The 24,443-nt window shown below is 41.6% G+C and overlaps 1 protein-coding gene across 1 annotated transcript in view; it reads left to right on the top strand.

Annotated features, from left to right (window-relative positions):
• Positions 1 to 3,288: 3,288 nt before the first annotated feature.
• The window catches only part of LOC134541775 (uncharacterized), a 106,164-nt gene continuing 85,009 nt past the window's right edge, over positions 3,289 to 24,443 (top strand). Inside the window, exon 1 of the mRNA XM_063385439.1 lies at positions 3,289 to 3,677. Within this exon, the coding sequence (XP_063241509.1) occupies positions 3,545 to 3,677 (133 nt within the window). The 5' untranslated portion in view covers positions 3,289 to 3,544. The remainder of the gene's footprint in view (positions 3,678 to 24,443) is intronic.

The raw sequence follows: 24,443 nt of genomic DNA on the forward strand, positions 1-24,443 counted from the left end.
GGTCAGGAGAAGGGGGGGGGGGGGCATAAACATAAACACCCCCCCCCCCAAAGAATTACCCCCCCCCACAAAAAAAAACCTCTCTCTAACAAAAGGAAAGATTTTTGAAAGCAAACAGCGGGCAAAGAAGATCTCTCCCCGTTACCCGGTATAAAATTCTGCGTACTCTCCTGGTTGTAGCGTTCGTACTTTGGGTACTCTACTGCTGAGTGGCTATAATTGGTTCATAACTGTAATAACAACATAGCATACGTTTCTGAGGTTTTCTCTGCAGCCAAGTGAACTCTCGTCTCCCTTGCCCACGTGACGCAGAGGGCGCAACTCTCAAGAGAGCGGCTCGGGACAGCAGCAGTCACGTGACCAGAGCCAAGTGGGGGTCGGTATCTGGACCCCCGCCGAGTGAAACCTTCGTCACCGCTACCCGAGACAGCGCAGCGCTACTCACACCGGACCCGCGGGCCCCCGCCTGCGGACAGGGGGAGTTAAGGGAACTGGGGAAGCTCAGGGAAAATAAATGTCTCTTCAAAAACCTGGAAAACACAGGACAAATTTAAAAAAAAAAATCCCCTTAGGTAAAATAAAAAATCCTTAAGGAAAAAAAACTAGGGAAATTAAACATTCTATGGAAATGAAAAATTGTTTTCAAAAAACGTGGAAAAGTCAGGGAAAAGAGAATATGTCTTCAAAAACCTGGAAAATTCATGAAAATGAAAAGAAGAAGAAAAAGTGTCATCAAAAATCTGGAAAACTCTGGGCAATGAAAAAGGTGTCTTCAATAACCTGGAAAGCACAGGGAAGTTGACGAAATGTTAGCTATATGGAACTGGGGTTTAATTTTAGTACTAGTAGGCCTACAATCGGGGGAAACTTTGCGTCGCGTTGACAGCGACGTCGAAGACGGAGAAACAGCACAGACAAGGAGCAAACAGGTCGTGGTCCATGGCTGGGTTCGTAACTGCGCAATGGACGCAGTGTCGCAAAGCCAACGCAAGAAAATCACGTTCGTTTATAAAGCGCGTAGTTTGCAGCACGTAACCAAGTTGGCCGATCATTGCGTTGCGTTTTCGTCGTCCTCTTTTTTTTTACATCTTGAGTTTATTGCGTAGTTTATAAACCCGGCCTATAAAACCAGATCGCGGGAACTTGCCTGGAGTGATTTAAGGAAACCGTAGAAGTAAACAAAAAACAGAGAAAGGCGCAGTTGAGGTCCGCTCCGTAGATTTTTTCGTGAAAACGTCGGGATAAAGTAGTTATTAATATGTGATTTAATTACCAATCTCTTTAATACAACATGCGTTTTCAATTATTCCGAGCATGTTCACAGGTCATACGAGACGACATCTTCAGTTAATTCGTAACAATCACGCTCATGCGCTTGCACTAGTACGATGACGACGCAGACAGAACGAATACTGCGCGACAAACACGTACAGACATGATCCATCCGTCGGTGGGCTCAAACCACTGTTGACGCGTTATTAATCTCGTAGTTATTAGCGATTCAAACATGACGGTATTTTTTGTCACACAAGAAAGTTCACTGTTAACGAGCGAATACTAGACGTTTTCACGTCAAAAAAACGTAAATCAGGATGGCTGTGTCCAGTGGCGGATCCAGAGGTTCACCTCGGAGGGGGCACTCTAGGATTTCAGAATAGCCAGAGAAAAAATGTCTCAAAATTACTAAATTTGTATTTAATCTACTCACACTACACATACCATCCAACCACCAGATTTTATGATTCTACAAGAAATTCATTAATTATATTAAAATATTTTATTGGTTTCAGAAACAATCATTTTTGTCGGCAATATTAATGTAGCAGAAAACTTGTTTTTCGGGGGTGGGGGAGGGGGCACATGCCCCTGGAGGCCCCCCTTGGATCCGCCACTGGCTGTGTCCAGGTAATCTAGACTGCGAGTCCGATGCCTTACGCCACTAAAGTGCACACGTTCAGCCTTTATTGCTAGGGTATTCACGAGTTTTTTTTTTTTTTTTAAGTGAAGATGTTGAATAAAATTATCCAATAAATTATATTTTGAATAAAAATCATTGATAAAATAATGCCGGTATAGTTTTTTTTGTTACCGAACAGAGAAATATGATTTTTTTCTCTCGCCTATTAAATGAACTCTCTAGCTCGTGACGAGTGTGCGTGTGGTCAGAGTTCAAGGGCATCCGGGTTAAACCTGCGGCAAGTTTCTTCCCACGGACTTTGCTTCTGGCCGGCGGGGGCTCTCGTCATTCACATCCATCCAGCGAAGATTGTGTTGGGGCAGCTCCACCACTGTTTTGTGACCACACGATATCTAGCGTTCCTTTGGAAGGATGAATTTCCATATATTTTTTTTTTTTTTTTACAAAATTGGGTTTATTTTTCAAAAATAAAAAAGTGTCAACATTCCCAGTACAGTTCACATCATGCGGAAATACGTGAGAACTAAACGGAAAAGGAAATTATTGTACATTCGGAAACAAATGCAGCTATCGCATTCGCAACTATCGAAATCCTGCAATAATAAAAAAAATATGTAACTCAAACTGAAATGCAAGAAGCAAGGGCTTAGTCAGGAAGAGCCAGAAAAGGGCCACAGCTCCTCCCCCCTAAAGCACTCTTTTTTTTTTCAATAATTATGCAACTCACTAACCAGATTAAAATGACAGATGTATGATTCAATTTATGGCAAATAAATGTGCAGAATTTAAGAGTAGCCTTCTATTTGAACAAGCATTTAGTGACACTTTATATTTAAGATTTTAAGGTTTTGAAGAAGAAATAAAAACAATTCCAGTTCCTCAGATAGCTTCAAAAATTGTTTTAATGCATCACTTTTTTGAAAAATTTCCGGCGGACAACCCGCTTTTCTGGGGGATATTCCATACCATCCCTTTTAGCCATACGTCCGCCCCCCCTCCCCTTCTCTTCAAAAGATATATATTCTTGTAGCTTCCTTCGGCCCATGTCTTACACAAATCCTGTCTACACTCGTAGCAAGAAGTATTCCCGTCGCTACTATTTCGCAGCGATCTTCACGTCGCAAATGTAACGGCAGAGAGTAGCGGCGATGCGCGCGCATGTTTGTAAACAAACGCGCGCGCCGCCGGTCATCAAGTTGAGCGCGCGGGGGCTATGGACGCAAGGTGGGAGCCCCGGAGAGCGAGAGAGAGAGAGAGAGAGAGAGAGAGAAAGCCCGCGGGGAGGTAAGGAAACATTTTTCCCGCCACGCCAGGCGACCTTGAGGCCGAGCCAAACCCCAGCGGCCCAGCGCGGCTCGGTCGGCCACGCCAGTCTTCGAGCGGACGTCGAAGTGATAGGAGGTTATTTTCTTCGTCCTCCCTACATCCCCCCCTTCCCTAACCTATTCTTCGTGCGGGTCATCGGGGTGGGGAGAGTAGGAAATGCGAGTGGCGGGGATAGGCGCGCAGGAACGCGAGGACGGTGCTTCGTCGCCGGCGTGAAGGCAGCCTGGTGCAGCGACAATGTCGGCCGGCAGGTGCGCGCGGTAGTGGTCACCACCCCCTCCTTGCAGTCCTCGGCGCGCCATGGACGCGGGGGCGGCGGGCTGCTACTCGGCGGGCAGCGTGGCGGGGGCGGTGCTGGGGACGGCTCTGGCCTGCGCCTGCCTCGCGGCGGCGGCCTACGCCTTCTGGAGGTTCTACTGGCGGCCGCGCAGAGGTGAGTGCCGGCTTCTGCTGCTTCCGCCGTCCTCATCCTGATGTGAATCACGTCACTTCGTCGCGCCATGTCCGGAACTACTGGTTTATAAAGTTTGTCACCAGAGCCAGTGGCGTAGCCAGGATTTGTGTATGGGGGGGGGGGGGTGTGTGTTAAGAAGCATGGCCCCTCCCCCACGTATTAAAGCGGGGGGTCCCGGGGGTCTTCCCCCGGGAAATTTTGGATTTTAAAGTGTAAAATAGTGCTATTCTAACAGTTTTCGGTACTTAAATTTAAATATTGTAATGGTAAAAATTTTATTTTTTTAATATGAAATTTGTTTGAGTGATGAATAAGAAATAATTAAAGATTTGGTGCTAGGGGGGGGGGGGGGTTATAACCCCCCCCCTGGTTACGCCCCTGACCAGAGCACAGGAAATATATAGCGCCGAAATATTCTTTTTGATTGTTTTTATGCATCGTAACTTAGAACGCAGCCAAGTTTTGAATATTCAATTAAATTGTGAAGGATTTGGGGAATTTCATGATATTTATTTATTCTGTAAGGTAATAATAGTAAACGCTAATAAGTGTATTCTAAGCACACTTGCAAAAAAATGAATTCGTGTATTCGGCCTTTGAAAAGCGCCGGTCGCCAACGGACAGCACTAAAACGAAATCTCGTCTTGGCGTTCTTGCTTCCTACGGCACAGCTTTTTGAAACGGGTACCGGAAAAAGCAAATATCGTGAGTGTTTTTCCTTCTTCTTTGCTACCAAAGGACACATTGGGACAAAAAGTTCAAGTTGACCAATATATTCGGACAAGGGAGATACAGACCATCGCCCACAACACCCATGATGTCAGGGGATCAGTGTCCGTCGGGACACAATTTAGGACATTGCAATTGTAGACAGGTCCTTTAGAGTCGATTGGACACAACATACACTAGTGTGAGGCACTCCTGAGCTCTCCTCATTAAAAAAAAAAACCAAGTTCTATTGTAAATTTATCTAGTTGCATTATTTATATCATGGGTAGCAAATATAAATATTTACATAACTGGTAGCGGCAAAGTTAGCTTTATTTTTCAAGTTGTGATACGGGTTAACGGTTTGAAACGCATAAATGCATTAACAACTTTTTTTTTAAATTTGGTATTTTAGCTGCATAAGATGAGCTGTGCAGTTTCCAACGGCGCGGATTACGGAACAGTAGGCGAGTGAATAGGCCACGCCTACAGAAGCTTCACCAGAGACTCTGTGTAGGTCGGCTCGTCCGTAACGGCCTACTCCGGCCGTTGGCCTTCGGCACGGACGTTGCGTCCAGTCGGCTTTGTTTTGGTTACTTTTTAAAAGACCAAGAACAAGTCACGGTTTTTTTTAAACCATCCAATTAACCTATTTAAAGGAAGTAACAAAAGGTAATACACAATAAACTATTACAAGCCTAGTAAAAGTCGAATAAAAATACTAAAACAAACCGAACCAAAAGTATTTAAACATTATAACCGTGCTGTCAGTTGCTATAACAGAAGTGTCTGAAATAAAATCATAAGTTAAAGTTATTATTATTACTTGCCTCATACCTACTTTTTTATTAAACATTTTTTACCTTGACATTTTATTAATTTTAACTGTACAATCACATAGATTTAGTTTAGCTGTTTCCTGAAGGGGAAAAAAAATTTGCACTTTGACTAGTCCATTAGTGTGAGCATGAACAAAAGTAACATCAAAATTATGATCCCCGACAAATACCGAAATAATTAAGTCAGTTAATTCTAAACTAATAACTTTTGTGCGTTCGGATCCATTCTAATTTTTTTCCACAACAAAGATTTTCTTTTTCTCAGCCGTTGTCAGCACTTAGTACTTAGTTGCTCAGTGCGAAACATTGAATCACTCATTTTTATTTTACGTGCATGTTAATAACATTCGTTCCTGGTTTGCTTTTATCGTATACTCTTGTGTCATGTAACTTGTCTCAAATTTGTCAGTTCTATGTATTCATGTACCCATGGTACCCATGTCTCAACTGCCAACCACACGAAGTTGTTATCGATCACTGAAAAACAGGACCACAGCCGCGGAAGAATCATTGGCACTGTTTTCGAGAACTGTCAAATTTGAGACAAGTTACAGGACACAGAACATAGATTTAAAAAAAAACATGTACACAATGACGCATGCGTGAATGTTGACATTTGATATTATGATATACCCAAACATTTGAATGTAAGTAAATGTGTTATTAAGTCTTTTACGACGCAGCTTGCGATTCTTATTAGTCAGAGAAGATTGTAGTGTTCTTGAACTGTAAACTCCTATTTGCTTGGAAACTCGGGAACAGAAGAAGAGCTAGAACAGAACGAAACACTAGAAATAAAAAAAAGGGTCACTAGCGCAGAACGCGTCATGTTTTGATATTTCTTGTAGTAAACATACCGAACATGCGCGCGCTCCAAATTACGCATTTAAAATTTAAAAATCAAACTAAAAAGTGATTGTGTTGGCATGTAAACAAGCACACGTGTCATTATTTACATCACACGATAGTTACAGTTTTATTGACGACGAAGATTAGTCATTATTTATCTGTGATTAAGACCGCGTATTCTTGTTGTTTTTAATTTCTGACCAGTTGCTGTCTAAAGTTAAGTTTTCAAATCGGATTCTACAATCAGTTCAATATTTGAAGGCCATTCTAGTTCTATTTAACTCGGAACTGAGCGTGTTCAAAGTAGAACTCAGTGGGTTCTATTAGGCAGACCAAGTTCAACTCCAAGATTCGCGTAACAAGACACTGGACAAAAAAAAAGCCTGTACATTACCAGAAAAGAAATTTTTTTTCCTTCATATGTACATACTGCTAAATAATTTTTGGGCATTTTTATTTTCACGCTACTGCATTGACAATAATAATAAGGCACGTTGAAGGAAGCTATTTAAAGTAAATATATTTTTTACCAAGCACCCGGCGTTCCATGGGCTAAAAAGAACCTTGGGAACTGATTCCCGGAAAACATCTCAGGTAACGGCTATGCAATGTGAGGGAAATCACTGGCGATTTTGAAGTTCGTAGGACGTATGGAGGTGCTTGAGAAACGGGAGCGGAATTTTGATATTTAACGCCCCCCCCCCCCTCCTCACCCATTTATGTAAAATCCGCTTAGCGCGTGCCTATGTAGCACAAATATACATGCCAAATTGCAAGTCTGTATGTCGTGATGAGTGAGTCAGTGAGTTGTATTTCGCTTACATATACTTAAAATAAATCACTGGCAGGTCCACTTATTTGCAGCCAGCATCTATTCAAATTTAGATGCCACGTATAAAATCCACGATCTTTGACTCATCACTCAGGCAGTCTGAGCCGTGACCATTTGGACTATTGAATCCGCTTAGATGATTACTTTTAAACTCACTCTATGCTAGTAGGTACAATACATTTTCTTTGTAAAATACAACAAAAATTTTTTTTTGATCCCTCTCAGTTGATGGCTGTAATATAAGTTTTAACACTACATATCGTAGCGGATAAGCGATTTTATTACAGCGGCCGAATCAATGGGGTTTTAAGGTGACCTGGTTGTGCTTGGAATCAGTGTTTCTAGTGTCGCCCTGCAAGAAGGCTCTCGCTGTAGTTAAAAAAAAAAAAAGGAAATGTGGAGGAATGTGCTCTTAATGGTCTGGTGGAGAGGGTTGTGGTGGTTTTAAAGGAATGTGTGGATACCGATAGAGGTGACGAGAGCTAGAGAGAGGAAGCGAGGTTGAAAACGTAGTTAGTTACGTAACCGGAAGCGGTTAGCTCAGGAACATTTATCCAGCTCAATACGTTGGAAATCCATTACCAAAATTATTGTTACATTACGCTATAGCTGGAATTATTATTGTTTTCCCTTGGTTGGTTCCTGTTTTGAAAAAAAAAAAAAACATAATCGTGAATCAGACTGATGCTGTCTTACACACACGAAACGTTGACGTACGATTTGACCGCGAGAACTGAGCAAATCAGCTGATGTAAAAATGTTTACAATTGTTACTTTTACAAACACACTTTTTTAAATTCAATATTTAAGCTTAAATTAGTTATTTGAGGCAGAGCACACTTAAATTCACTAGTAAAGAAATGTCCAAACGCTTACTGAGTTGAAACGTGACCAAATTGTATTTATTTTCCCTAGTAAAGTTCGAACAAGGGCTGGTTTTCAATAGTACATGTTTCATACGTCTATATTTAACATTTACAATCTTATAGTAAAATATCTTATAATTATTAATTATTTAAAGAGAATAAAATGTTAATTAACTATAATTAGGCCAACATAATCCATGATTAACCTAGATGTAATTGACATTGCACTACTGAAGTATACTCTCAAAGAAAATTTAGTTTGGAAGTAAGTTTTTTTGGTATGTCATTCACTGTTTGTTACGTCAATTTTTTTTTTTGCAAACTGTACTTTTATGGGCTGGGACTCTTCAATTGTTTTTGTGCCCGGTCGAGTATCGCGTCCCCCATGACAACCTTTTGACTGACGGTATAAATGGTTTTTTTTTTTAGTGAACATTTCTTTAGCCGCGTTGAGCGAAATTTGGTAGGGGCAAAACTTATGGGTTCGCCTCACCGATATGCTAGTGACGTGTTGCGCCAGACTGGCGACGCGCAGCGGCCTATGTACATGGATAAAATCTTGTGAGTTCGCGGTCACCGCTGTAGTAGCAGTTACGTGAAGTTAAATTGACCGCGTTTAGCGATTTTCTTTTGTTTATTTATTTACATGGCGAATGTTGATTATTTGTGGATTTAAGTTCATAGTTTTTTTTATTTATACTATTTTTAAGGTTATAAGTTTTTCATTTTATAAGGAAATTTTAAAGTTATTGTGTGGTATATATTGCGAATATTGGCTTTTTTTAAACCGTATTATCAGCGTTTAGCACAAAGATTTTCTGCTGCACACTGCGCGTGATCCAAATACGTTATTAGTCTAAGGAAGTATATGAGCATTAAAGAGATTTGCGTCGGCCCTTGGCTGTACGGGACAAAGATGGAGAAGATACAAACAGCAGGACAACATCAAAGGAAAGAACTGCGCTGTGAAATTAAAAAAGCACTCCGACGGATAGACAACGATAGAGAGAAAGGATTACGCCTTGACAAAGACCTGGATGATGAAGAACGTGCGTAATCTTGGCTGCCGGCTTGCGAATACAGGAACAAGGCGCCAGTGCAGTAATCCAGTTTCTTTGTGGCCCAGTTCATAAAGAACATTTAAAAGAGAGGACTATTTCCGTTACGAGCCGGTTTTACCGCCGGCAGTTTGAACTAGAAGACTAATATGCGTCTCAAACTTGATTGCACCGTGCATTATAGTCGGCATTTACTGTCTCTTTCCAATGCACGATATCTGCTATTAGCATTGTCATTGGTTTAGTGTGCTCTGTTGATGTATATCCAAAGAACACAACAGTTTTAAGACCAAACATTGGATTTTTGATGTACTTAAAAAATAAATTTCAAAAGGAAAATCTGAAATGAGAACTTAGGAAATACCTTTCCTTGTATTTAATTTCTTATAAAGAAACGTAACTGAAAGACGCCAATTTGTTTTCGACATTGGCCTTTTTCTTTTTCTTTCCGTTGCACGATTTCTGCCATTTGTAAATAAATGAAGTTATTGTTGTATTCACTAATAGCATATCTGATAATATTAACATATAATTCCAAGGAGACGTAACTTAAAAGTAGCCATCTTGGGTTAAACAGTTTTTATCATACGATATTTTTAATATTGTAACAACCTATGTGGGGAGAACTGCGGGTTCGTAAGGGATAGCGCAATTAAGTTTTATTGATTACTAATGTTTACATACATTATAGATAATTGTACTTAAAAAATGCCCGTTCACAAATCACTGGCATTTAGAAATGTTTATTCTCAAGTCACTCAATGTCTGTCAAGTTCCGCAGTTGGCACTGCTCACTGGAGCTGGGCTCGACGGTGGTTCGCCCCTTGCCACGCGCCTGTCCACGGGAAGCCTTCGTTTCACAGACGAGAGAGCCACACCCGAAGTTCCCCGAGGTTCATGCTGGCAGTTCCCCCCCCCCCCTCCCCCCCCGTTCTATCTCAGTATCTTAAATGTAGCTATCCTAACCAAATTAACAGTCCACGGTGTTTTAAAGTATTTATAATGTAGCTGACCTAACCTAATTGACCATTAGTTATCATGAGTTACAATGAACAACGCACGATCGGACGTTTGGCTCTCTCGTCTGTGAAAAGAAGGCTTCCCCCATGTCCACACACAGTCTCGCGCCACTCAGTCGCCGCACTCTCACGATCCAGTCGAACTCCGCGTCGCGCCACTCTCAGGGAGGGGGTCTCTCGCCCTCTTCGCCGATGTCGCACTTCCCTTCGCGCGGGATCCGCTCGGACCTCGGCACTCACGTGGCACTCCGCCGTCGCGGGACTCTGTCGCCAAAACCTTCAGAATTACAACTGTAATAATATTAGTAATAGATAATAATAGTATTAGAAAAATAAACAAATATCATGTATAAAATTTTTATGTTATTGCGCATAACTTTGATACATAAAATTATATTTTTTAATGTTAACAAGCCGGGTAGTGCAGTGTATATTTGTTTTGGTAAATGGATCAGGATTACTCATGTAAAATGACATATACTTGTAAATTTGAACAATTACATGAATAACGTGTTCGCAGTAATATTGGGTTCGGATTCTTACCCGGGCATCTATGCTTTGTGTTGTCCCATTTCATTCAAGAGTTATGTAGTTATTTGTAAACCGTTCTATGAATAGCATTCCAATTATCAGTTAAAAACACATAATTATGCGCCAATTTTCTTAAGAAATACTCGGTGGTTTCTCGAAAAAAAACTTTTTCATCCATGCCATATTAACCATAGATATGTGTTGTACAAACTTACTATATAGCCTATTTCTTGTAGTATTGCAAACGGTCTGGGCAACTGGTTTTCAGAGGTATCTTTTGTTTAAGAGGCCACTCTAGTGTTTCAGGGGCACTACGCAACCCGCGTTAACCTCATAAGATTCAATGCTATTTTCATTTTGCTTATAACTAATTAACTAATATAGATTTCGAAATGATGCTTGCTTGATATGTAAGACAACGATGCTCTTATCAAAGCCCCTTTCTTCAAAAACGTGCATAAATTATGGTTCAAACCTAGACAATACACTTTTGCATATTAGTAAAGATTAGTATAAAACCACAATTCATGCACCTTTTTGAAGAAAGGGGCTTTGATAAGAGCATCGTTGTCTTACATATCAAGCAAGCATCATTTCGAAATCTATATTAGTTAATTAGTTATAAGCAAAATGAAAATAGCATTGAATCTTGCGAGGTTAACGCGGGTTGCGTAGTGCCCCTGAAACACTGGAGTGGCCTCTTAAGCACAGAAAAAAAATTCTGTGTACGAACGTGGAAACATTGGGCAGAGGTATCTTTTGTTAAAGTACAAAAAAAATTTTTTATCTGTGTACGAACGTGGAAACATTGGGTGCCATGTTTGCTCCGCGACGCGAGCTAACGGCGTGGTGCGCCGGCACGTAGCAGGCGCGTGACAGAATGCCGCCACGTGGTTCGGAGGCCGTGGCGCGTGCGTCGCGAGCCCCGGGTCTGCGCGGATCTGTGACGTCGCGCCTGCGCGACGGACCCCCAGATCAGGAAAGTTTCTGGTTTGACGTGTAACGTCCCAAATCTCGGCACGAGAAGCCTGAGATGTACATCAAGTTCTGTCCCTGCCCGAACACGCACGAATATTCACCTTCGTCCAACCATGTTAGTGGAAAAAAAGCTTGGTAGCCAAATAACTCGAAAGTATTAAAAGAGGACACCACTTTTAATGTCATTACTTACTATGTGATAATTCTGATTAATTGAATTAGTTTTTTGTATCAAAGGTTATACAATAAATGCTATTGTAATTCAGAGACGTTTGTTAATTTGAAAATCAGATCTTGAAAGCTGATATATCTTGCAGAATAGTTTCACAAACATTTTTCCCAATTATATATTTTTTTCATTGGCATCTTTTCTTGATCAATTCTGATTAGTTGGAATATAATTTATTAAATAGTACTTGAGATAAACTACTACTTTGCGGAACACCTAATACCATGAAATTTCATTTGCAAATTTGACTGAAAAGCGTCTATTTGTAAGATAATTAAAACATGTATATATACCACGTATTGCTTGGCGAGGTCTAAAATTGATAATTTTTTAATCATAAGATTTTGTTTGCAAGCATCAAAGGCTTTGCTCATGTTTAAATACGTATATTATTTTATTTATGTCTGGATCTTATATATATATAATAAGTGTGTGTGTTAAAGACGATCTTCCTGATTGAAAACTATTTGGTTTATCAGAAATAATATTTTTTAGGAATCAAATTCATGTGCCTATAAATGTTTTCGTCGAAAACTTCTAAAATACTACATAACAGAGGTATTGGTCAATAGTTTGTGATTAAAATTTAACTGTCAATAATACTTCAAGAAAATTTATACTGATAAATGGTTGAACACATAACATCGGTTTACAATTAATTAAAATATTTTATGTAGAAAAGCAAAAAAAATAATTATGTTTTAACTGTTGGAATGATAATGCTACCGTTACTAAAAACTAAAACGCTACAAAACTACAAAAAATATTTTTGCAAAACTCCGTTCCCCCGGAGAAACCCCCGGAATGGCCACCGCATGGGGAGCCCAAGAAAAGAAACGGGCTCCCCATTTGGAAGCCACCTGGAAGGTTTTTTTCTGTTCCACCCACCGTTTCTTTGGTAGCCTGACTTGTTACAAGGGATTGTATTCCTACCAGAGAAAATGCCACCATTTTATCTGGGCAATCCGCCTTGGAGGAGCCGGGGCGCGAACCCGGGTCCTACAAGTCACAAGGCAGGCGCTCTACCCCAGAACCAGAGTGGTAGAGCGAATACTTGCAGTCTTCTTAACACTGACATGATGTTATTCCACGAGTTTACTGTAGTTTCGTGTGTCCTGAACACGTGCAGTAACACCTAACCTCGGTAAAGAACAAATTTATGTTTTCTTATGTTGTTCGTTCAGCATGAATTATGTAATTTCATAACAGTGAAATATAATTTGTATAACTAGTCTGGCAATTCTTTAGTTGATTTTCTGCAAACAAATTTACAGTCCCGCTGTATAGTAATTATATAGAACTATAGACCAGTAAAAAAATATGTCGATGTTTATTTTGAAATAAATGCGAGATATTAAAAGAGTGTGTGCTTACAAGCATGGAGTTATTGTATAACATTTTATTTATTGGGTTTTAAAGCCACAGAAAAATTAACCTTGTTATTTCACTTTTGGCTTTTATTGTTTTGTTTTTTACCGTGCTTAATATGCGCAGCTCATACAACTGTTTGCAAATAACCTTTGGATCTAATTTTCGACAAAGGATTTTACAACAAAAAAAAACTGACCATATTGTTAAAATTAATTAAAAAGTTAATACTATAAAGTTTACATTTGTCTTTGTGAACTTTGGTTCGCGCCATCAGCCACGGGTGGCGGCACCGCGGTTAGAAATTCCCGTTCCAAGCGACTTTTCCGTTCCATTCGCTAAATTACTCGCGCCAGATGCCGTATGCCGAGAGTTAAGGTGTTACAAGTGAAGGAAAAAAACGGAAAGTGTTGTCAGACGGCGACAGTCGCGCGTCGCCACGCATGGCCCCCCCCCCCCCCCCTCCCAAGATGTTTGCCAACGGCCGCTGTGTCGAGAGCGTGCCCCTTCGAACCAGCCGGAGAAACGCCCCAGTTTCCTCACGTCGCCGGCTCCATTATTATTCTGATTATTTTTTTTTATCGTCACATCGCGCTGTTTTTGTTGGCCTCAACCGGCGCGGCCGCGAAGCCGCTCTTGACCTCAGCGGAAAGGGAGACCTAAGATGCACATAGAGTTCTGCCATTCCCGATCACACCCGAACAATTCACCTTAGGCCAACTTCGGGATTTGTTTTATTTTTGCGCAGGAAAAATGAATTCAAATATTAAAAGTGGTCGGTTAGGTTAGCAACATTAAAATACTTTTAAAACACTATGGACGGTTAGTTTGGTTAGTATAGCTACATTAAAATAAACAGAGATATATAAATATATATAAATAAACCCGAGGTTGGCCGAAGGTGAATTGTTCGGGTGTAATCGGGAATGGCAGAACTTTATGTGCATCTTAGGCTTCCCCAGCGGAAACACTCCGTCTTACACCGACCCTCTCCGCCCCCCTCCGGCTGTTCAAACTTCCCGCGCAGTCGGACATGACACACGAGACCCCTCTCTTTGCGAAGAGAGACCTTTGTGCAGCTTCTGCTTTTGGTTAACTGTTCAGGAGGACTAGGCTTCGCCATCTTGCAGTTTGAAATATTTTGATACTGCTTGCAATAAAGCTTCCGTGCTAATTTTTATTTGACTCGGCATGGCATAGAATTAAGCACTTGCGAACTGGTGTGGTCAAAATGAAAGTTGTAGTCGCCCGCGAGAAATAGTGAGTTCTCCCCTGGCGGCGCTTACATACTAGAACCTGTTAGTACATATTTGGCTGCAAATATATAGAAGGTCTGAGAGACACTATTTATGCCTTGAAATGATAAAAATTGGGACGAATAGTTCAAAATTCAAATTATAACAAAAAAAAATGAAAGATAGTGGGGTCTAATCCCACTTAATCAGCAGGACTGTTGGCCATTAAGCTACCCTCAATCGAAGAAGTATGGAATCACAGGTTCCCCAGTTGCGACGACTCGCAAGTGAACAGGAGTTTGCCCAAGTATGCAGAGACAATGGCGGAGTGTCCATCCTGGAGGTCATTGGAGCCGCGAAATATATTTCAGTCCTTGGTTATGAAAACATGTGCCTGTTTAAGGCTCAAACCCACACGCCATTTTTTCCGCTCCTATATTTCTGTCCCCATTAACTAGGTTGTCAGTCGTTCGATACTGCTTGGTTTTTCGATATAGTGTTGAGCCAATAAAATATTACCCCCGATTCCCTTTTTTAGCCTACCGCGAAATGATACTGCCATTATTTTTCGAGTTTTGACGCTGTACTCTATTTCCACTGTTTCAAATACTTCGAATTTTGACTGCAGTGCAGGTTCCAGCCCGGATGTGTCACATGGCCAGGTGTTCGCAGCCGCGGCCGCCGAGAAGATTTGTGGGGGGGGGGGGGGGGGGGGGGGAAGCCACAGGCATGTGCCCGGGAGGGACTGGCTCATGCGTCATCTCGAAAAACACGGGTCACGGAAGCGTAGCCCCTTCGCGAACAATAATGTATGTGCGTCCGAGCGGCCAACATACCTCGTAGCAACGTAACAGATCATTTCCTCGCAAACGTCTGATCGAAAAAACCTCATTGCCGAGGAACGATTTCCTTATTTTTTTATTTTACGAGCACGTCCTAAGCTACTTTTTTTTTTTTTACTGCGGTCATTTCTCCCTCGACCGCGTGGTGAGCGAGTGGGTGAACTAATTTGTCCTCCAACAAGACGATCAAGGTTCTATTCCTGGCCGGGGGGGGGGGGGGGTGAGTTTCCCTGACCTCGTCGGTGTTGCTACCCTTCCACCCTTCCACCCATTCGCTCCGTCGAAGCTCCGTTCTCGTCTCTGGTGACCCCGACGCGAACGACGCTAAATGCGACTTTCGCTAGTACTTCCCAGCGCGGCATAAGCCTTTCGAGCACAACGCCGCGGCCCGGCGCGCAGTCTTCTCGTCGTGCACAGGACAGCTATGGGCTCCGAGCGGCGACCGTAACATTGCATGGCGGAGAAATGAAATATAAAGAAAGGGAGTAGTATGTAATAGCCGGAACTGGCACAGGCGCCAGGCGGTGGCTTGTGGCGGTTTCTGCTGCCTTGGAATCTACATCTCCGATGACGTCACGGCGGCCATTTTGGACTCAAAAATTCCCGTTTTAGGGAAAATTTCTCGTTTTCTTCCACAAAAAATAAAAAATTAGGATTTCGAAAAAAACTCAAAGTCTTTTGCCTTAGAAAGAACACAAAATCCTAAAAGAGGCTTAAGCATACATGTTTTTCAGCCTCCGATAAGCCTCTGATGTCATCTAGGAGTATGACGTCACCGTTGCAATTTCCGTTACGGACGCAATCGTGAAAATCTTTATTTATTATCCGATTTTAATAAGAAAAAAAATTTAAAATTTATAAAAAAAATTCAATTAAATAATTTTAGTAAAAATCTTTTAAAAACATACTTTTTCGACATGGAGGTAATGCAAAGTCCCTTGAGTGCTTTCAAGAATATCTACTGGGGAGTTTTATGCCTAAAATTATTCCTTAAGGGGCCCGCCTACCTGGGCACACACACGGTGTGCAGAGCTTCAGGAAAAACAACGCGATTTCAAAACTACTCAAGATATCCGAGTGGGGCCTATTTACGAATAGCATTTAAGAGTTCGCTGAGGACCGAAAAGTACTTTTAATTTCGGATTAAGTTTTTAAACTGTATTTTTAGAAGCGTTAAAATGGCTAAAACGCGTGTTTTCGGAGTAATTTTTAGGCATAAAACAATCAGTACAGATTCTTGAAAGCACTTAAGGGGCTTGCATAACACCTTTATCTTCATTACTCCGCCATATAATGTTACGGTCACCGCTCAAATTTCACAGTTATCCTGTGACGACGAGACGAATGCGCGCCAGTTCAGAGACTTGCGCTTAGAGGCTATACAGCGCTGGAAGCACCAGCTAGCGTCGCGCTTATCATCCCGCCTCACTAACACACATACACCCCTGACGAGGCGGGCCCCTTAAACACGCGTTTTCGCAGTTTTCACTCTAGAATAAATACAGATTAAAAACGTAATCCGACCTCAGCGTATTCTTAAATGCTTTTCATAAGCAAACATCTCAGGTATATATTGAGCAGTTTTTTTTTAATCGGGTGGCGCTTCGCGCACTGTAGATGTACCCGGGTAGGCTTAAGGCTCTCTTTCACTCGTCACGTTGATTTTTTTTTTTTTTCGTTTTCTTGACATTTCTATTTTTAAGGGCTATTTCTGCTATGTTGACCTTGCATTTGTTTGGTCCTTGATATTTCCAATAGATAATCACTAAATTTAATGTAATGGATGAAAAACGGCACGTATAAGTCGTACCTTGCGCGACTTTTCTCGCCAGTTGTATCTCACTTAGTAGATATCTGTTGTAAAATATTTGCGACAAAACAATAAATTCAAGGTAGGTATTTGAGTGTCAGCACGCGAATGCAAGAACATGATGAAGAGCTCGGCGCGAGGGACGGAGCTCTTAGATCGCCGCGACGACCCCTGGAGTGCAGGTCTGCCCGCCGACACCGCTCTCTCCTGCATTTCAGCCAGTATAGAGTCAATTATAGGGTTACAAACATTTAGGGCTTACGTGTCGTGAATTCATTGTTGGGATGTATTAGCATGGTTCAAAAGCTTGCAGTGAAAGAGATCAATGAATGACATAAGTGCTGTTAATTGTGTGCAAAAAAAATCTTGTAGAAGAAGTGTGTATTTCGTAGAGTATTTTTTATTTACAAGCGAATTTCAGTAATTTTAGCCTGTGATTCAAAGTGGACGGAGTAGAAAGTTAAAATGAAAGCCTCAGCGACGGGATCCATAACACGACATTCAGGGTCGCGGAGGTTACCTTACCACAGCAAGAAGCTGCGTGATCACAAAAACACCTCATTCCTCGTTAAACTCCGACCATCGACGACGTTTCGACGGTGTGTACCGCGTCGCTTGGAGCAGGCTCCAAGGGTTCCCTAGCCTGATGCGGGGTCGACGTGGTTAGCTACGACACAGCTCCGGTACTAGCCTGGACAGCTAGGAGAGGTTTGGATATGACCTCCACCGGACCACGGGTTCACTGGGTGATTGAGGGCTCCCAGGGAGATGTGGGAGAACGGGGTAGGCTCCAGCAACGCTGATAACGTCTAAGAGCTCAGGACACAGCCAACTGTCTGGTCAGCTGAGTGCGGTAGAGGGGCTGAGGCGGCGACTATGCTGGGTTGGTGCCCCAGCCGCTGATCGGTGTCGATGCTCTTATACCCTCCCGATCAACAACAGGGAGCGATCCCTCACAGTTATGTTTTTTTTTTTTTTAAGCTCTGGAATGTTATGAAAAGCGAACTGCAATGTTACTCCCACCCTATCCTATTAGAGCGCATATGTGGGAGGGGAACGTGAGAATTCCGGCCGTATGGTCGGAATAATCCATGTACCGTGACCTTCGAGTGTGAACACACATTTCGGAACAACACGGTCACATATAGACAGAGGTCTGGCAGCTTACCTTCATTCTCCGTCCGCAACAACATGGCGGCGGCGAGGTGCTACGTCACAGCATGCCGTCTCCAGGAGTAGGTATGAGCCCGACGGAACCACCAGTGCCGACTCGGCAAGGCCCGTTTAAACATCCGCTGCTGTTATGCGCGCGCCTGCATGGTTAACGGGCAGCCTTCTTTTCACAGACGAGAGAGCCAAACGCCCGATCGTGCATCTTCGTGTTTTTTTTGTTCATTGTAAATAAATATGGCGCTATGCTAAAAGGATACTAATGGTCAATTAGGTTAGGTTAGCTACATTACAAATACTTTAATACATTGTGGACGGTTGATTTGGTTAGGATAGCTACATTAAAGATAGGGAAAAAAAACATGAACTTCGGGTTTTGGCTCTCTCGTCTGTGAAAAGAAGGCTGCCCATTTTTAACGGGCACAGCACTCAAGGAAAATGCCGCGTCCAAGGAGAATTTGCGATCTCCATGGCCGCACCCGACTGACATTCATTCCCTTCCCCTTCTTCACCTTCCGTCCTGTTTACATCTATGCTACTCGCTCCCACGCTAACAGCTCGCAAGAAGACTTCTGGTGACAATTGTCACGTTCGCAGGCAGTTGCAACACATTTGAGTTTACAAAATCGCATTGCGTTTTGTACGCGCGAGTTAAAATTTCTTCATTTGTGCATGAGTGTGTGCAGGCCTATGTATTACCCCAAAATGCAAATTTATCTTAAATACTAACAAAACCGCATTATGTTGCACATTTGTAAGCGAACCCAGCTGTTGTCTTCATCGGCTGATTGTGACAGTTCTGTTAGCAAGTCGTGAGCCATTGGAAGAGCTATGCGCAGTACGTATACTAAACCATACCGCCATTAATCTGACTGGAAAAGGGCTAGCAGAAACGTCGGGAAGCCATTGTGGTCACATCAACTCCTACTCAGGTATGGATGAAACAAAAAAAAAAAAAAACTTGTTAGTGTGACTTAGATCACTCCCTACGCTTCGAATAAAACGTTAAAGACTTAGAAAACGATTAAACTGATTTCACGGACAATTCGAAAAAGATATAGTTTAAGTTAAAATTACACGTAGTTAACGTTTTCTCAGATAATTTCCAGAGCGCCCAGATTGTCGCTAACGAAGTGCGGTGGGTACATAATGACGCAAGAGCAGGAAACTGTGGTAGGTTGTAAATTACCGGGTGAGATGCAAACTAGGACATGAACATCGTGGTTAAGGTTAATTACCTTACACATTAAACTTCAAGGTTATGTTCACCGCGACTTATCGTTATGTCCGTTTCTAAGCGCTGTGCTGGCCTGAGTTGATGTTCTTGTTACTTTGCAAGTTAACAAAACGCACAATCGCACTGATTATTACAAAATTACTCGCGTCTGATAGGACACCTGCACTTTATAAATTGTGGAGTGCATTTATGTAATACAACCATACAACCTATAAGTGAACGTCCATTAGTATGTTGTCAGATGAGAATCTGAGAACCTGTGTGGTTGGTTTTCTTGGACATGGCGGTTCTTGGATTGTTCAAACAGACTAATTATCACCTGTTTACTGCAGATTAATAATTTTCATGAAGTATCACAAACTCGTCGGCTACCTCAAATTTGTCTCAAAATAGAGTAAAAGTTGGGAATTTTTTGCAGTGAGTTTGATATTACGCTGAATGCAGCCTTGAAAATGAAGGATACTTTGGCCAAGGCTACATCGGTAGAGGACACATCTTCTCTATTTGGAAACAAGCTTATCGGTAGAGGACAACATCTACTCCATTTGATAACAAGCTTCATCGGTTGAGGACACATCTACTCAACATATTTGGAAACAGCAAGGTTATCTTCACGTCCCTAAAAACTAAATATACGGTATGTTAAAGTAATACTTGGATTACATTAAAAATTAAAACTGTTCTTTTGCATCACTCTTACTTGCGGTCAATCTTTTATTGCGAAGTGTTTTTTCTATTGCTTCTCCAAAAAAAAAAAAAAGTACATTAATTTTCAGATAAATAAATCTTTTCTCAAAAGTAGCACGTAAGGCAGTTTAGTGTGCACACTAACATTCTTAGTATTTTTTAAATGTCAAATTTTTTTTTATTTTTCATTTTTGCTGTAACATAATATCCAGAGTGGCATGATTTAATTGCATCGATTTCCTTTGCCTTTTTTCTTCAGGAATAGTCCCAGAGAAGAGTGTTGTAGACAAGTGAAATATAAGAAATTCAGTGTTGCAAGCTACTATAAAAAAAATTTAAGGTGGTTTTATTTTAGAGATTACGTTCCGAACTATATAGTAAAAAAACAAATATCTGAAAATTTTCTTTCTAGACATTAATGGTGGTTTTTGACCAAAATGTTAATGCCTAATTCAAGCGACACTTAGGACAACAACACACATTTGGCAATTGATTTATCGCTTTCATAATAAGTAATTTTGCTGTGCAGATGGTACTTATCACATCAAATACAATTTATTAGAGGTAAAAATGGACAGTTAATAAAAAAAAGGTTTACACAAGCCCTAAATTATCAACTTTGAAGTGAAATATTTAGAAAATCGTGCTTCTTAAACAACAATCAACTGCAGTAGAGATCTAATGTGGCCAGACTACGGGGGTGGGGGCGGGATGATAAAGGTAATTATTAGAGACCTGCAAAATTCGCTGTTTCAATGGCCCTCAGGATAGACTGCACATACCCCTGTACACTCGGGCAAATAACGCAAGTTCATTGGCTGCCGACTTGTAAGTCGTCTCTCAGCTGGTTTGTCTGTGATTCGATCCTGCTTTTGGTCGAGGGTTTACAACTGGTTGAGATTCGTCCAGATGAACAGTAAACCAAATAGCAAAAATTATCTAAGAGGTGTATGTGTGTTTGAATTCTAGCCTATCACCGAATGAATCCGCGAAATTTCGCAGGTCGCTAGTAATTACGAATGTCTCAGCTTATTGCATGCATGCAGGCGTAGACCGGTTCCCCTCCCCTCGCCCTGAGCTCTGCGCGCGCCGATTGGCCCAGCCGGCCGGCGTGCGGCGCGGGGCAGGACGCAGGACTCGTCGCACGCCACTGCGCCCCGGGTCATGGGGGCGAACAGCCAGCGCGCTCCCACGGGACAGAAGGTAACTGGAGCCCGGGCCTGGCTCTCCCCTCGCACGCGACACCACACCACAGCACCACAACACCACAACAACACGCTGCCACGAACAACACCGCTCACGAGCCACCCGGAGGAATGACGTCTTCAATCAGTTTTTTGCCCTTCATACGTCAAGTTTCGCCATCTTGAACATTTCGAAATATTTTTTTTATGCCGCCTGCAATAAAGCTTCTGTGCCGTTTTTTCTATTGTTGACGTGGCATCGGACTTAGCCCGTGGCTACTTGTTGAAGTCAGAACTCGTTAAACTGGCGTGGTTGTCACGACAGCTGTTCTACAAACAATGACACGGAAACCCGAGATGGATCACGGAAACGGAGATGGACGTCTGCTGCTTCCACAATGCACGGAAAAGTAACAAATGGTAAGGTACCAACCAGTGAGATTGAATTTCAAGGTTAGGAAATATTAATTATTTTTTTTAAACAAATGCTTCAAAATCAAAGCACGAGAGTAGTATAGGAATGGGGCGCCGAGGACAGGCTTCAGGCTGTGGTGCTGTGTGTCCTTTCCGCCATCTTGGATTTTGACGTCACGGTGGCCATCTTGGACGAGCGTAACGGGACACCGCGTAACGGGACATAACGTAACGGGACAAGTAGATCACGGCGGCCATTTTGGATCCGCCATCTTGTATCCGCCATTTTGTTTTCTCGAACTTTCCGCCATTTTGGATGATGACGTCACCGTTGCAATTTCCGTTACGTCCGCCATCTTTAACTTTTTTATTTATCATCCGATTTTAATGAATTTTTTTTTAAATTTATAAAAAAATTCAATTAATAAAATTTTAATAAAATATTTATAAAAATTGAACTTTTTAGACACGGAGTTCGGAGTCCTCGGTTCGAACCCGACGAGGTCAAAAAAATTAAAAATGGCGACCGATCCTTCCCCCTGTGGTGGCTGCTGGCAGACTGACTGACCCCCACCACTTATGTCAATGCACATATATCGACAGTGAGCATGACGTCATGTCCGCCATCTTGTCTTCGATGTTGGAAACCATCATCATTGTATCGGCGGCGAGAGTGCGCTGACGCCTAGTTAGTTTGATTCTTACCCGCTAGAGTGCAGTAATCATTTATTACTGTGACACCCGCCATCTTGAAAATCCGTAATTTTAATGCTAGAGATTCGGGGAAAAGTTCAAAATCCATGAAATAAATTTGTAATCTATATACTGATTGATTAGATCGACTAAGGTCCTTGGTTTGATCCCTGGCCGATACAAAACAACTTTAATTTAAAAAAATACTAAAAAAGTGACAGGATTGAGAAAATAAAAAACACCGCAAGTACTTTTAAAAACTTTTATTACATAAATTCAATACACTACTACAAGTACAAAAAATAATACACAGACATAGAACTAAAGTCTTGTGGATTTCTCGATTCAAACAGTCTTCTTATTGTATGGACTAAGTCCTTTACATGTTCGTAAATGTCTATTCAGTCTATCAGGTCGACATAATGGTACACCACAATTTTCACACAAAACCGAATTATCGACTTCATTAAAAGGACAGTGATATATTTCGTGTCGTTTTGCAATTTGAATATTTGCTAATGTTTTGTTACAAAATATACAGCTTGATTCTGATGAATGTACAGACAGTCTATCACAATTCCTGAGGTGACGTTTTAATCTTCCATAACGTTTAAACTTGCTTAAACACCCGCGTGAGAAGTTATACTTCTTTGGCATCATTAAAAAATAGTTTTAAATTGCATGCAAATAATTAACTATGATAAAATAATAAAAGGGCTGGACCATGTATTGTGACAATTACGAAAAATAAAAAACCTGATTTATTTAATGAATTTTGGATTTTTTCCCGCTTTTCTAGCTACATTATTACATGATTTCAAGATGGCGGTCGAATTTCAAGATGGCGGGGGCACCTCGGTAATAAATGATTACTGCACTGTAGCGGGTTAGAATAAAATTAACCAGATGGAAATGTACTCCATAATACAAGTACACACACAAGATGGAGTACTCTGGCAGGTGGTAGCTCCTGGTAGCATGTACTGAACATAAAATGTCGGATCCATGATGGTCGACAAGGACAAAGTCAAATTTCAAGGACAAAGTCAAATTTCAAGGTCAAGGTCAAATTTCAAGGTCAAGGTCAAATTTCAAGGTCAAGGTCAAATTTCAAGGTCAATGTCAAATTTCAAGGTCAAGGTCAAATTTCAAGGTCAAGGTCAAATTTCAAGGTCAAATTTCAAGGTCAAGGTCAAATTTCAAGGTCAAGGTCAAATTTAAAGGTCAAGGTCAAAGGCCAAGGTCAATGATCAATGTCAACAGTTGAGGACAAAAGTATGGTGACCAGATAATTATACTACATGGTATCGGCACACTCTAGCAGACGAAAACAAGATGGTGGACTCCAGCGGATGAAGACAAGATGGTGGACATGATGTCATACCAGTTGATGATATAAACCTTGGTACTGGTGGTGGTAGATCAGTCTAGGTAGCTTTCATGGAGGAAGGATCGACCGTTTACTCTCGTCGGGAATCGAACCAAGGATGTACATCGATATAATCATGCAGAATTTAAATACATTAATTTTTTGATGAATTTTGGAATTTTTCCCGATTTTCTAACATAAAAACTACGGATTTCCAAGATGGCGTCCAAATTTAAAGATGGCGACCATAACGATAATTGCAACATTAATAGGATCCTCTGTTCCGTTTCGTAATTGTAGAACAGTGTAGTGGTCCGGCCCAGGTACCGCCTAAGTTCAGGCGGAGGTCTCAAATTACCGAAACTGTCGTAGTAAGTAGCTTTTTTTCCAGACTTTATATACGCTACCCAGTGCGTGCCGCGACCTGCAGTCGTGTCTAAATTAATTATGGCGCGTTCGTTGGTTTTTGGTTTGCTGGGTAAAGTGTCTCGCATAAACACGTCGCGGAAATTTGGTATTTTCAATTTGCGAGCGTACTTTATTAAATCTACGTTGGTGAGCGGTCGTTTCGGCAGAGAACTTAGGATTTTCGTTTCTTTTTCATGCCTCGACCTGATTTGTGAGGACGTAAGTACAGTCCTGCGCCGTTTTTTTTACCCATGGCAATGGCTTCCATGCTTGCATTATGTCGCTGTGCTTCTTTTAACTGCTTTCGCTCATTCTTCGAAGTGTTGACTGCCCGCACTATACCGCTCGTTGCACCGATGAGGCCGCCGAGAGCACCCAATGCAGGCAAAAGCAAAGGAAGAAATCCTCCTATAATCTTC

The sequence above is a fragment of the Bacillus rossius genome (genome assembly GCF_032445375.1).
Source record: "Bacillus rossius redtenbacheri isolate Brsri chromosome 4 unlocalized genomic scaffold, Brsri_v3 Brsri_v3_scf4_2, whole genome shotgun sequence".
NCBI lineage: Eukaryota > Metazoa > Arthropoda > Insecta > Phasmatodea > Bacillidae > Bacillus > Bacillus rossius.